The sequence below is a fragment of the Antrostomus carolinensis genome, unplaced genomic scaffold, assembly GCF_000700745.2.
Source record: "Antrostomus carolinensis isolate BGI_N321 unplaced genomic scaffold, ASM70074v2 scaffold11563, whole genome shotgun sequence".
NCBI lineage: Eukaryota > Metazoa > Chordata > Aves > Caprimulgiformes > Caprimulgidae > Antrostomus > Antrostomus carolinensis.
The window spans coordinates 4060-19101 of NW_010305941.1; the positions used below are offsets into that span (position 1 = coordinate 4060).

Consider the following 15042-nt stretch of genomic DNA (forward strand, 5'->3'; position numbering starts at 1 on the left):
TCAAATGACTTTAGTTTTCATTCCTGTGTGTGTTGCAATTTATAAATAAATAAATAAATAAATAAAAATCAAGGAAATATATCCTGGAAAGAATGCTCTTGTAGGGGTAGCAGCTTCTTTACTGAGTACCCATGAGCTATGTTTAACCTTAAGAAAGAGCAGCTGTGAAAACACATTGAATAAAATGTAAATAGGTACCAAAATGCAAATTCAAGTGGTTGATGGATAGACACTAGTCTGCACTCTGAACACAAGTCCTTGAAAAAAAACTAAAAGCAAGTATAAAATGAAGATGTTACATTTTTGTGATATGGCACAAACAGAGCTGTTCTTGATTCCCCCACGTTCTTGATCTAACAGTTATTGTCATTGTGGCTTTTTCATTGACCTTTTTTTCCAAAGGAATTTACTTTGGGGAGCATCAAAATAGCCATCAGACAGAAGCAAATCAGATACGTAAAAGGAAAAATATCCCTTCTTCCTGTGCAGCACATCATGTTATGGGACCAGTGGGTAAATCTATTGTCACTTCTCCAGTATCTAGGGTAAATAAGTGAAAGCAAGAAAGCAATTACTATATGACATCCTAAGGAATGTGGTGGAAAAACATCCAAATACAGAAACTGAGCTGCAGTGCACCAGAGCCAATAATTCTAGGGCAGCCTGGTATTGACAGCTTGAGGCTGTTTATTGTGGAGCCTGGTCTTCGATGGCCCTGCCCTGTAGTTGCTTCCATTTCCAGGCAGTGGGCAGTTTGGCCCAAACTGATCAACTTGTTGGCTTAGTATTTTGAAGCCAGATAAACTGCCTCAAGCCAGATTCAGCCTGTGAAATGTCTACTGGGAACCACTGTCAAGACAAATGCTTTTGGGGAAAAGCTCAGTGTCCACAGATTACTCTAAGGAAGATCCCGCAGGATCATTGCAATATGAAATTCCTTGGAATGTCACATGGATTGTCTGCAGAAATCAGTTGGGTAGGGATCATTTCTGACTAGCTATATAGACATTTTTTTAAAAGTTATATTTTCACATTCACATAAACTGTATTTTTCACATTGCTGTACCAATCTTTAGCAGTTTTCAAAAAATCCACAAAGAAAAACGTACTGAATTTACTGTCCCTGTGCATTGTGCATCCCCCTTTCCACAAGTTCCACAATTCTCCCACTGTCACTATTTACCTTCGGAGTTATTGAAATCTCAGACTATCCTGGGAGCTGGATAGCTGACTGTGTAGTTGTACCATTGGGATGTGTAGAAAAAGGATCTGTCATCCTACAGCAACTGACTATCTCTAGATCTCCATTTTTAACAACTCCAAAGAGTAATTGTTGAACCATATGGGTTTCAGAGTACAAGTATCTTTACATATTTTAATTTGGGGAAAAAAAGAAAGAGATATGAAAAATAATTATTCCTAGTAAGCAAAATAATTTGATTGCGTCTTTTTTATTTTCTTGAGCAATAAGAGTGAATGTAAGATACCATACTTACTATTTCACTGTAAGAAATTAACAATAAATAGTCTTCACAAACAGTAAATAAAATGTTAATGTCTGGTTTTAATTATATAGATTTTTAACCATGGTTAAATTACTCAACAGGGCTTAAATAGCAGGAATAGCCTGCCAACACCACAGCTGAGACGAACTTCAGGGGTTTCTGGCATTTCACCTATAGAATCAACGTCTAGATGGGAACGGAGTAACAGCAAGAGATCTCATCAGGAATACAACACATCAAGGTAAGCACTTAACCACCTTTTAAGGGCAAGAATAAATGTAGGCTTTATTAAACGTTTGTGTCTATGATGTTGGAACTTGGCAGCGGAAGTATTTAATGTAGAATCTTGTGAATTAAGTCTGCAAATTCTGGTAGCATAAACTGGAACATGTTTCAAGTTAATGATATACTATGCTTCTGTAACTCTGTTTGATCTCAACTAGCAATCAGGTCATTCTGAGGCTGAATGGTTTGTTCTGTCATGATAACTAGGCCTGTGTATTAGAAGGAAATGAAAAAAATGTCCAACATACATGATCACAAAACAAACTAGTTTAACCTCTAAACCTTTACTGACTTCCTCCTTCTGCTTTTTACTTGAAATATTTATCACTTTCCAACTTTCACATACCTCCACATTTGTTTTTTAATTACAAAGATGATATAACTTTCTTGCATTTTGTAGTCACCATTGCATGTATTGCAGCATTTACTATTCCTCTGGTCATCAAGCAAGCAGTAAGAAAGTCATCTCTTCTCCATTTGTTAGTCAATATGGTGCAAATAAAGATTTTATTTCCAGAATTAAGATTATATTTTGAATTAGGATTAAAATAAAAGTACATTTTTCTCTTTTTGTTTAATATTGTATATGAGTGAAACTTCATACATTTAGTTTTAATTAAAAGTGTAAATGTGCAAGTCTTTGCTCACTCTCATTAAAGAAAAGTGCAACAGATGTTTGAAATAGTGTTGCAGCTTGAATCTGTAAAAATGTGTGTGGTTTTCCTTTTTTTTTCTGTAATACACTTGTTATCTCTTAAGACTTTAATGGTTTTACATGGGTCATAAGGAAGTATAATAGGTGCATTTTTAAAAAGAAAATATGAGTTAACCTGATAACTGATAATTACTGGTAGTGGATGAAAGTTTATATACACACATCCAATAACTTATTTATCAATATTATATTTAATTTTAAAGTGAACAATTTAAATACTTTGCCACTTGTCAGTGGCTTTTTCCCCTTGAATAAAAAAATATACTCTTCAAGTTTTTACATAGTAAAACTTAATTGTGATTTTTGTATAAAATATAATTGGAGATACTAGTAGTAGTAGCTTAAAGATTGTCTTTTCATGCTGATTTGGTTATCAGTGTTTGAAAGAATCTGTCTGGTTATATCCACTGGAAATAACTAGAGACAAGAGAAATCGCTTTAAACTTACAAACTGTGGGACTTCAGTTTGAGGCATTTCTGGTGCAGACACAGTGTACGTTTACAGAGGGTTTCCTTACAGCTCCTACAGACCAAAGGACCTACTGAAGCTCACCTGGTTGAGAGTAGCAATACGGAAAACACCCTTGCTCGTACTCCGTCACTCATCTCAAAATCCCCCACGGGTGCTTACCTTACAGATAAGGTTAGATGAAATAGCTGCACTGGCATACCTGTTCCTGCTGCCAAAAGAGGCAGTCCTGCATTCCTAGAGCACTTTGTGCCATTGGCTCTGGCTCTTGAGTCAGCCCCTTAAATTGGCAGGTAAATAACAGCAGTAAAAAGACAGTTTTTTCCTGCCTTGGAGAGCTGATTCAGCCCAATGGAGGACCCAGTGAATGTGAGAAGAGAGGCAAGGAGGAGCAGGTTAGTAGTAAAAAAGCAGAGTGAAACAGCTGACTGTTCACTAGGAGAGAAATGTGTCCAAAAAATCCAAGTTTTTTTACATACAACAACTGCTTTCAACTGAATTCTAGCTGAGTTGGGAAAGAGAAGATATTACACAGTGGTACAATAAATACTACTACAAAATTTTATTTAATGTTCCAGATTTTTTTTCTATCCATCTATAAGGAACTCCTGAGAGCTGCTGTTTTATTTGCATGCAAATTCTTGATTTGGATTCTCACTCAAACACTAGTTCAAGATGAACTGACTTCACTTAATATATAGTTTTCCTGCACTAAATGCTGATGCAGCATTTTTATGTGCTTTAAAAGAATACATGTAAGCTATGATAGCTAAACAGGGTACAAATAGTGAAGAGTTCAATCTATCCCAGTTGTTAACTCCAACACTTTTTTAAAGTTGGCTAACATGTCAGCATCAGACTTCAGAAGAATAATCTGTGTTTATTCTTTAACTCAATTTTATATTTATATATTTAAAGAAGTGATGGGAGATCACTATCTCTGTGTTTTATCTGTTTGAAATCTGATTAAACAAGATTAAATCTGTTTTGGTGAATAATGTTTTCCCATACTGAAATAAAATTATTATTTTTACCTAAAGTATTTTCACTTTAAAGTACATGTCTATTTTGAACTGCCTATCACATTTTTGTTTACTAAAGGAAATATATTGTAATTTTGGCATGCAATTTCATGCCTAGAACGGCAGATGGCATAATTCAGCAATTGAGTTTAACAGTGTAGCAACTGAAGCACATAAGCCTGTATGTCAAAAACAGCTTTAGTTTTAAGATTATAATAAATATAAAGATTAATTAAATATGCACAATTGATTTGAAAAGCAAGCTGTGGCTATGTAAGATTGTAATGGTATTTTCTAAGTAATCAATCTTTTAGATGTTCTCAGATCTGTTAGAGAACAGCCTGTTTTGTTAAAAACATTAAAGAAAAGTAAATACCGTGTTAGAAAGTAAAACCTATGACATGTAGTCTGAATACCCTTATTCTGTCATTTTAGGACTGCTTGAAGTTTTCTGTTGCTTTCACCCTGAACCCAGCAGTTTTTGTTCCATATAAGTGACGTATATTGTCTAGCTGATCTTGAATTTGACTTCTTTCTAGTAGTCTCTTTTTGTTGAATGGTAGTGGACCTCTAACAGAGCAGTCTGGCCATTCTATAAGCACTTTATTTAATAAATGTGGAAGACAAGGTAGGAAAGAAAAAAATTCTTACTGTTTTATTTTCAGCCAAGGATCTCATTCAAATGGGTCTTTTGGTGCAAACTTGCTGACAATACCAAAACAAAGATCATCTTCTATGACATTGACTCATCATATAGGTCCCAGACGAGCAGGTAAGATTGTGCAATTTGTATAGCTTAGTGGCAGGACCTCAAGTTAGTAGTTACTACATCATGTATTACAATTGGGGTGGGTTTTTTCCATGTTCATGTTTTTTTCATGTAGTACTAATACAACATCAGCATGTTGCATATATTTTAAAAAAATAACCTGCTTCTATGAACACTCAAAATTACAGTTAACATCAACTTAGTAGAAATGTCAACTATTCACCTTATGCTGTGTAGCTGCAAAATGTTATGATGTTCAGTATGGTTGGTACCTGTTGAAAATTGCAAAGCTCACATACATTAATAAAGGACTCTTTTTTTAGTAATTATACTTTTTGTAATAGAACAGTGTCACTTAGACATTCCTAAATACCTGGTAGCCACCTGAGATTAATATTTAAACAAATTTTTGAAGGAGTTGAAGTAGTTTTTATTCTAACACTATCAATGAATTAAGCTCATAGATACTGTAGCAGGAGTGCTGAAATAATGTGTATATCAGTATTTCACAGTTTATAACTGGTCTGTGTGCCCATATTAAGTGAAAACTTGAAAACTACTTCTTTTGGCATTTCTGCTTATGCATTTTCGCACGGTTTAAAAATAACAACCTGTCTGATAATTTTGTTTTATAAAAGTTTAAATATTCAGGTTGCATTGAGAGAGATTAATGCACTTTTAAATTTTTTTTATTTTTTTTATTTTTTTTTTTAAACCTAGCTTGCCAGTTTTTCTTCTATTACTTATTGATGGTTTGGTTGCTTGGTTACGTTGTTTGTTTTTTTGTTTCCCTTTCACTCTTCTAAACACCAAGAAGCATGCAAACTCAAGCCAGATGCATGTAAACGCATTGTTGCACATTCTCAGTGGTTCTGTCTTCATAAAAAGTTGGGCTGCCTTCTCTACTCTTCTGCTTTGAATCTTGTGGAAAATACAGAGTACAACGATATGCATTAAAACCTGCTGAAATCTGTACATGTAAAAAAGATGAAATTAAGTAACCAACATTAGAGTATTAATCTGGTTTAGTTCTGGAAGGGGGTTTACAAATTGCTTCTTGATTTTCCGGATCTTTCTTTGTAGCAGTGAAGTGGTCTCTTCACCTAACGATGTGGATTTTGAAAAATCTTGTCTTTTACTGTAACAAAAAGTAATTACATACTACTCTTATTGTGGGTGAGTCAAGTGCCTATGACACTGTTGGAAGTGTATAATCTGTTCATTCCTTATTTAAGGGCAATACTGTATATTCTCTTAGTGATATGTTATCAAGTACTGTACAGTCATAAAATTTATGATGGAGTTTTTGCTTCATAGTTTGCAGCAGAATAAGTGATTCAGCTTTGGAAAGTCCACAGAATACCTCATTATTTTGCTCCTGGGCACTTTTTTTTTTTTTTTTAAATAAAAATATATTTATAATGCCTTTAACTTACCTTGGGCAGTTGTAGATAACCTGTCTTCTGTATATTTTCAAAGGGAAAGAAATTATGTTTGACTTAATGCAAAACTGTGTTGTAAATTCATGTTTGGCACGTAGAGTAGCCAAAGTGCAGATTTACCAGCTTGCTTTCCTAGCTCTCACAGGCAGAAGCCTGAAGTAAACCCGAGTTTACTGTTTGAACAGGAATGGGGAGTTTCATGGACCTAAGGAAGATGGAGTTATTTGCCATCATTTGTTTGATTGGTTTTTATCTCTAATTAACCATAAGAAAACTTTAGATTTTATTTTTTCCCCCTAGTGGTTTATTATGCAGGTTTGGATATATTGTCATGCCAATAAAAAAAAAGGTACATCTATCAGAAAAGGCCAGTATCTGCCCAGTTTAGTCCCTTGCTTAAAAAATACATTTACAACATTTCGATTTTTTTACTTTGTTTTTAAAAATTTCTCAAGCATATTTTTTCTTTATTGTGAAACAGTGGGGTGAAATATTTTTGTCTAGGTCAGTTATCAATACTGAATTATTTTTGACAAATTTTTTTCCTGAAAAGTTTAAAAAAGCAATCCTGAATCAGAAAGGAATATGGAAAGTTTCAGCTACTGATTAAATTTTGCCAAAGCTAAAAACAAAAGCAAATCTTTGAAAGCCAGGTGTTAGAACACGTTACATAGTTTGCCCATTCAGACCTGTAACCTAGACTGTGCTGCATAGTTGTAGATGTCAAAACTTGGAATAGATCTTGCTACTTTATATGTATTTAACAGTGTGAACTATACACTGTGTTTTGAAAACTTGCACTTTGTTCACAATTTATAAAGGTTCTTGTCATTTAATTTCGGTCTTTCTAAACAAGACTCTTTTTATTGTAATCTGAACTCCATGTACTGTTTGTTTTGGAAGGTTCTTCTCCTGGCCTGAGTCCTGTGGGTTCACCTAGTCATGGATCTGTCTCCGGTGGGGCTTTCAGCAGCTGGTCACCTGTAGAATTTCCTGATACTGCTGATTTTCTTACAAAACCAAGTATTAATATACACAAGCCTCCAGGATACACATGTAGTTCTCCAGATTTTCAGCAGCAAGTTAAAACACCTGTAGGTTATATGTGTAGCAGGTATTGTAAACTCTGTTACATTTTTAGTAACTTCATATGCATTGAAAAGAATACAATTAAAATGAAAAAATATAACAAGACCTCTGCCTCTACTAGTACTGGTAAAAAAGGCATACCATGGCATAATAGTCTGTAACTGTGTCATCCAGGGGAGACTAAAGAAAGCTGTATGTGGGCCATTGATTTGAAATGCTCATCCTTGAAAGCGGCAGTTATTGCAGTGTAACAGTATTTTACAGATTTTTAGAAAAGAAGGATTTCCTGCCTGGAATGTAATTCTATATTTCTGAATACTTTCTAAATAATTAGCTCTACTTTGTTAATTCATGAAGATAGAGTCCTGGGGAGGTGATGGTTGATTATTTTGTAAGTACAGACTAGACTTCTATGTGCCAAACTTAGAAGAAAATATGAAGCTCACTTGGTGGAAAACCTTCAGAGGCATGCCTTTTTAAGACAAATAATTTGCAGATATTTTTCAGAACAGCACAGTGGTAGCAAAAGAAGAAAATTACTGAATGTTGTAAATATTTTTCATGTATTCTGTAAGCTGTGGACGTCAGATACTCAAGCCTGTTCCAACACCAGAACCAGAATTTGCAGAATATAAAGAGAGAAAATCAGGTGGGATTTCAAAATAGACAAATATTTGGTATCAATTTGTTGGGTTTTTTTAGAGCAAATAAAATTAAAATGTTTGTATTTCTGCATGAAAATTTTCCCATACTTTAAGTAACTCATATGCATATATTTTATTTTAGTTTGTGACTTAGGATAATCAAGATAATCTAAAATATTCCCTGCTTCAGAGTAGGGATTTTATAATAGGCTTCCACTCATAGCTTTGTAATTCTGTACTCCATATAAATAAATAATTTCTCTGCTATCTCAGCTAAACTTATCACTGAACTAGTTTTTGCAAGTAAAAAGTTGTGCTTCTAGCTTTCCTCAAACTTCAGATAGGTTTTGTCTAATAAATTTTTTGTCTAATGGATTTTGTCTAATACAATTTTTTGTTGTTAAATTCTTAAATAAAAATGGTTTAGATACAAGGCATTACTTATATTTCTGTGAAGAATCTGTATGATCAGTTAAAAATTATTAGCAGTAATTTACAAATAAATTATTGATATAGTATTTATGTATGTATTTTCTTTAAGGTGAAATTGGAAGTGCTAGTGTTTCAAAAGAATTGTTCTGCCATACAGAGAAGAAAAAAGATGAAAGGAAGGAAATGATTGATCAAACACAGAATAACCTGCTTGTAAGCATGTAATTGCAAAAAAACTTGCAATAACTTTTATCAATACGGTATTTCTTCATGATTTCTAACATGCTGTAAAGAGGTCTTTGCATTGCTAAGAGTTATAATTTCTGAAGGCAAATGGTGCATCATTGGAATTCAATTTTTCATTTAACAATTGTGTATTTCCAGCTTGCATAAATTTCACCAGCAAATGACAATATGGTGATTCATATTATTTTTTTTAAATAAAAATTAATTTATGTAGTTTTAATGTTGATAGTATGATCAAACACTGATTGACTAGTATTTTGTATTGGAAGTTAATGAAAGATGTGGCAGGTTCAGTGAGATTTACAAACTGAATGTTCATACAGTGCAGTATGTTGGAAGTGCAGGTAGAAAAATGGTTTAAGCTTTACTAACATTTTGGGTTTATACATCAGGTTTTTTTAAAGCTTTTTCAATTAATGAACTGTCAAAGCTCAGTAAATGTTTTGTCAACTTATGCATATTTTTGCTTTGTTTTATTAACTCATCTTGTTTAAAAAGAAATAAGAATGAAATTTTAGCACCATCTCAGAAAGCCCTGGAATCTGCTGCCCCCAAAAATGAAAAGTCAAACCATTAACTGTACTATTTGTACTATTGATTTATGATTTTCTCATAGCTAGAGTTAGAGCACCATTCAATAAGTTCAATAATGATTTATCATTTTCATGGCTTTTTTTGCCAATACAAATGACAAATTAGTTTTCATTGTTATTTTAGAGATGATAAATTATCTTACTCTCATACAGGTGGAGCAGAGTCCTACATTAGAAACAATGTTATTAGACCATGATTCACTAATGGAGAAGATGAACAATTGGAATTTCCAAATTTTTGACCTTGTACAAGAAATGGGAGAGCAGTCTGGAAGGATCCTTAGCCAGGTTTGTTGTCTTTTGAGGGAGGGTGTATAAAGCTATCATGTTTAAATATTTTATTTAAACCATGAAAAAGTTTTGCAGCCAACAAATATATGAATGCTAACTTGAAAAGTAGAAATATAATTTCTCTTGTACTCCAACTTGCTCCAAATTTTCTGAATTTTATTCCCAATGTAAAAATAGGTGAGATTCGTACTTAATAGGTTTTGTAGTAATATGCCATTTCCGATGAACAATTGTCTCCTGCTTTCATAATTACTTACCTTGTTTGTCAACCATTTCTTTTTTCTTTATTTCAGTAAATTATTTCTGCCAGAGCTACACCTGTGGGGGAAGAGAAGTGATCTCTTATTGCCTCTTGATCCTACAAACAATGGGATTTTTTTTCCATGCTGCTTTCTGCATGTAGTATCCCTTTTATCTCTTTCTGACTTATTACTAAGCTCTTTTGTGCAGTTTCATGTTGTGCTGAAGCCAATCTAATGGCAGGTGCAAAAGTATGATCCTGTTTGCTCTTCCCCAGCCTCTCCCGTTCATCAGTGTCACCTGGAAGCTTCTGTCTCTTTCTTTAGAAATCACAGAGCTATAGTCTGAGCTGGATTTGCTTCTGATCTGACCACAAAATATTTTTATTGCTAATATCTTAATTTCCTACCCTGGAATAGAATGCATGTTACTCTTGTTCAAGGGTAGTGTTAGGAAGAAGCAGCTGGAGGGAAGGAAACAGGCTGGAAGCACTCGGGTGCAGTTGGAACCATAGGCCTGCACCTGTACTGAAGACAGGAAAAAACAATGAAGATAATTTCATTTTTGTCATTAGACACTGTCTTTTCTTTCATAATACACAGTATTCTGGGTATTGTTGTAAAACTTCAGTTAGTTTTGTTTGAGCAAGTGTTTTCAGGTCTTTTCTCACCTCAGTTAGTGACAACTGTTAATCTACAGACTAGAATATCACAATCCACGTTTGAGTGGTGTCTTTACTGTAGTGTACTAGTACTCTGTGATCCACGTTAGCTTGCATTTCCTTTGTGTGCAATCTAGGGGATAGTTCAAACCTGTAAGTACTTAGGTGTGCAGGTTTCTGCTAAACTCTCCCAGGATTTCTATCAGTTCTTCCTGGTATTGTATGTATGTGTCCTACTTGTCCTTCTTCTCCTCCCGCCCCAGTCCTTCTGTCTGTTGTGCTGTAAGCATCTGATACATACCTTACTTAAGAGCCAATTAAAAACTGTATTTTACCATCATCAGTTGTAAGGTTCTCAGATTGGGTATGTGCAAGGGGAATGGTTGGGACAGGTGGAAGAAAGGATGTCCCCTCATTTTTCTCTCGAGTTCCTTTGAGCACCTCCCACACTTCAGAACTTACTCTTTCTCTCAAGTGCTAAAAAAAGTAACAGTGACTTGTTTTGAAAAGCTTTCTTAATATTTGCAGCCTTGGAGAGGTTCGGTCTTTGTAGTCACTAAGTTCTAGTTGTAAACCAGAATATATTTGCTCAGTATATGCATATGTGGGTATTCTCAGTACATTTTTGAAATATTTTTCCATTTACCAGCTAGCTTTTTAAAAGAATACCCACGATAAGTCATAATGAATAAAAGAAATAGGATTTCTTTGCCAAAGTCTCAAAAATAAATACAATGCTGGGGTTTTTTATATTAAGGGCTCTGCTACTATAGTTAAGTAATTTGAATTTTTTAATAATAAGCAAGAATATAGATTTCTCCATTTTGGATCACTAATGAAATAAGGCATGAGTTCTTTAACATTATGAAAATCTTGGAGAATATTATTAAAAATAATCGGTTGTGCATATAATTTATCAGTAAAGAAATAAAAGCTTTTATTAGTCTGTATTTGAAAGGATGATAAAAATCCACATTTTTGTCCTAAAAAAAATCATTGAGCAGGTCTCTATAACAATAGCTTTCAGCTAATCTTTAATGGAATTTTAGAGATTTCTATCTCTATCAGCAAGCAATTTTTTAAAAACAGGAATGTTTTTAAATTTGAAAAAGCAGAATGTGCTTAGGTATATTTTTCAGACTAAAATGAATTTTAATATGTATTTAGGTAACCTATACCTTGTTTCAAGACACTGGTTTGTTTGAAATTTTCAAAATCCCAACTCAAGAATTTATGAATTACTTTTGTGCACTAGAAAATGGCTACCGAGATATTCCCTGTAAGTACTATCCAGTTACATAAGTTTTTTTTCATATTACTGTATTTCCTTTAGTGTGTGCATTAGTTTAATGTTTAATATAGAGGTAGACAAAGTCTGAACTGAATATATTTTTAATTAATACATTCATCAGAATTTAGAACCAACTTACTGAATTGGAGCAAAAAATTGGTGGACTCCAAAATAGAATTTGTTAGTGTGTAGGTTAAGTGTAATCTTAGAGAATTTAAATGAGGTCTTGGCTCAAACAGACTGAAGTCCATGGGAGAATATTTATTGATTTAACAGGCCCTTAATAGAATAATAAGAAAATACAGAATTTTGGCAGTAATTATTCATCTTGCTGTTTAGGGCAGACAAATTTATTGTAATCCAAACCAAAACAAACTCCTCCCTCACCGACCCCGTGTCACAGATATTTGCACCAACCCAGATGCTTGTAGGTATCAGATTGGAAGCAATGCTAGTGCTCTACTAACAATCTAAATTCAATTTTTCCTTTATATATATATCAAAATCTCCCTTATAGTAGATGTGGTACATTACTCTTTTTTTGTTGTTGTTCCTTTTGATTATATTTCAAATAATACTTTTGATTATATTTTGATCGTTTTCAGATCACAATCGTATACACGCCACAGATGTTCTTCATGCAGTATGGTATCTTACAACACGGCCCATTCCTGGATTTCAGCAACTTCATAATGAGCATATAATGGAAAGTGATATGGGTATGTGTTCACACAGGTTATTTTTTTCTTTTGCTGTAAGAATATTTTAATGAAACTACACTAGGTAAAACAAATTACTCGGGAAGATAATATCTAATTATTCTTATCACTCAAATATTTTTTGTATTCTAATATAAAGCAAAGTTAGTACACACCACTCAGAAATATCATGCAGTAGATTTTTAGAAAAATTATTAGATGACTAGTGGTTAGTTTGTTAGCCAAGAATACAGGTTCACTTAATAAATTTTCTATGCTGAATGAAACTTCCGTATACTGCTACAGTCAGCATCTTTTTAGCATTTGAGATACATTAGAGTAATATTTCTTAACTTTATTGGGAAATTAAATAGACTACAGAAAAAAATACCAAAGTCAAGGTATTTAACTTAATTGAAGTTCTCCTTAATGGTTTTAGTGTAAAACTGGGTATTTCAGAATTCTGTATTAGATATTACATGCAGACATTCAAGCATTGAAGTGACTACCCTAACAATAACTGCATAAGAGCATCCCTGAAAGAGAAACAAAGACTTCAGATTCAAATTTTATATGACATTAGTTCTAATGAAGCTTGCTTTTGTGTTGTCTGTGACTTCATGGAATTAAATTTTAAATTTAGATTTGTAGTTTTTACTAAAATATATAGTGTAAGTCTAATTATTCTAAATATATGCTTTTATACTAAAATGTATGTATTTAAGAAAAATAAAATGGGGAAATCCAGCACTCTGAGAACTCTGTTTTATATGTGCAGTAAAAAAAAACACGAGATGCAAGTCATGTGGTTATAAAGGGCTATAATTTTAAGAAGCAATTTGTGAACTGTACAGAACATCATACAGTTTGTTATTTATTCCTTACTAATTGGCCCCTCTACTGTCGCCTTTCTCTTTTTTCAAAGTTTGTCCGTATCCACTGGTTGCACCCTATTGCATTTTCTTTCTTTGAGTGTTAAAAGAGTTGGGATTGGAGACTTGACTGGAGGAAAGAAAAATGATAAAAATCCTTTTGTTTCCCTTTACAAGAAAGAAAAATTAAAATAAGAAATGGTAGTCTTACTATAAATGTTACTAGGATTTTTAATCCTTGTTTATTCTATTAAAGCAAAAGATCCCCTTTTTATTATGCAGTGACAAAATTGCCTTATTTTTTTTTTTTAGTAGTGAGTTTGTCCAGGGCAAAGAGGAGAATAAAACTATGAATCCCCTTATCATGCAAGTATTTCTAACTTCATGGATTTAGTTCCTTTTGCAGTTTCCACTGTCCCTAAAGTTTTTCCTATAGGTGTGCAAGTTCAAGAAATGGGCAAATTATAGAAATACTAAGGGAGATGCTGTTTGATCCTTTCTTGGCCTTACTGAGGTTGGAGAGAAACTGTAGAATGTTATTTCAGTGCTGTCATTTTTAAGAAGGGAATGAAATTCCAGGTCTGCATAACAGCAGGATGTCTTTAGCAGCATGACAGGAAGGTGAAGGCAAAGAAGTGACAGAGACCTTAAAGGTAATGTGTAACCATTGGTATCCACATAGATTTTCAAAGATCTGTGGTTTGGACTCAGAGATGTACATTTTTGTTAGTTTTTCTCCACCTCTTCATTCCCTCCCATGGAACAAATAACTACAAGTGTATTTTAATAATTAAAAGCTTAGATTATTATGGTTGCTTTCTAATCTAAACGACAACTCTACTGCAATCAAAAGACATGGACTAGGTGGTCCATGTCACTTATTCCACTAGATTGCTTTCTGTGCTTGCTGAAACATTCCTCTGAAGCAGCCTTGTGAACTGTGGCTGCAAAGAGAGTGAATTCCTCTGTTTTGTGTCTTCTAAGGCACCATACAGTTTCAAAGACCAAGGCACATATTTTCTTCCTTCCTCTCCTCTTCCAATGAGGGCAGCAAGTGTGGATATGTGCCCCACATATTGCCAAAAGTGTAAAGTCTACATTTCCCCTTCTAAAATTGCATGGCAAGAGTGAACTCTGATGAATTAAAAATATTTCTTTTCCCTGATTATGACTGTTCACAGCTCTTTTGAAAGTCTCCTTTATTTGTGTGTATTATAGTTATCCCTCAGCATTGTAATGGGAAGTCTTGTCTGAAAAAATGGATCCTGAGGTGTATCTGTATGTAGTACTACATAAAGAGTTGGTTTTAGAACAGGAACATTCCACTTTCCAGTTTTGGGACTGTAGGACTTTGCCCTCCTTGTGTAATGCCATGGAACAGCTGAAGCTTTTATGTATTTGTAAGACTGCATCTACCCTTTTGGACAATCCGTGCGGCCACAACAAATTTATGACTTACCGGGATTTCAACTTTTCAAAATTGCTGGTTTATCTATAAACAGTACTATGACGTTTTTCTTGATGTTTGTCTTTCTTTGCCAATTATTCAGCTCCACAATTACAAAGATAACTACATTAAGATTATATTCACAAGAGTATCTGGCAGAGTGATTTAAAATGTATTTAAAATATGAATGAAATAATGTTCTAAAATATTTTCTTTTTGTATTTTCAATTTCCTTAGATGAAGCCAGTGATATTGCCCCTGTTCAAGTCAGCTATATTTCTTCAAAAAGTTGTTCTATTGCTGATGACAGTTATGGTTGTCTAGCATCAAA

At 33.7% G+C, this 15042-nt stretch overlaps 1 protein-coding gene across 1 annotated transcript in view; it reads left to right on the forward strand.

Moving 5' to 3' along the window:
• The window catches only part of PDE3B (phosphodiesterase 3B), a gene marked incomplete at its 5' end in the record, with an annotated part of 20652 nt that overhangs the window by 1169 nt on the left and 4441 nt on the right, over nucleotides 1–15042 (forward strand). Inside the window, 9 exons of the mRNA XM_029084271.1 lie at nucleotides 1607–1746; nucleotides 4662–4768; nucleotides 7111–7321; nucleotides 7872–7945; nucleotides 8482–8585; nucleotides 9365–9499; nucleotides 11571–11682; nucleotides 12300–12413; nucleotides 14949–15042. The exon at nucleotides 14949–15042 is cut by the window's right edge and continues 103 nt beyond it. Coding sequence (XP_028940104.1) covers nucleotides 1607–1746; nucleotides 4662–4768; nucleotides 7111–7321; nucleotides 7872–7945; nucleotides 8482–8585; nucleotides 9365–9499; nucleotides 11571–11682; nucleotides 12300–12413; nucleotides 14949–15042 — 1091 coding nt within the window. The remainder of the gene's footprint in view (nucleotides 1–1606; nucleotides 1747–4661; nucleotides 4769–7110; nucleotides 7322–7871; nucleotides 7946–8481; nucleotides 8586–9364; nucleotides 9500–11570; nucleotides 11683–12299; nucleotides 12414–14948) is intronic.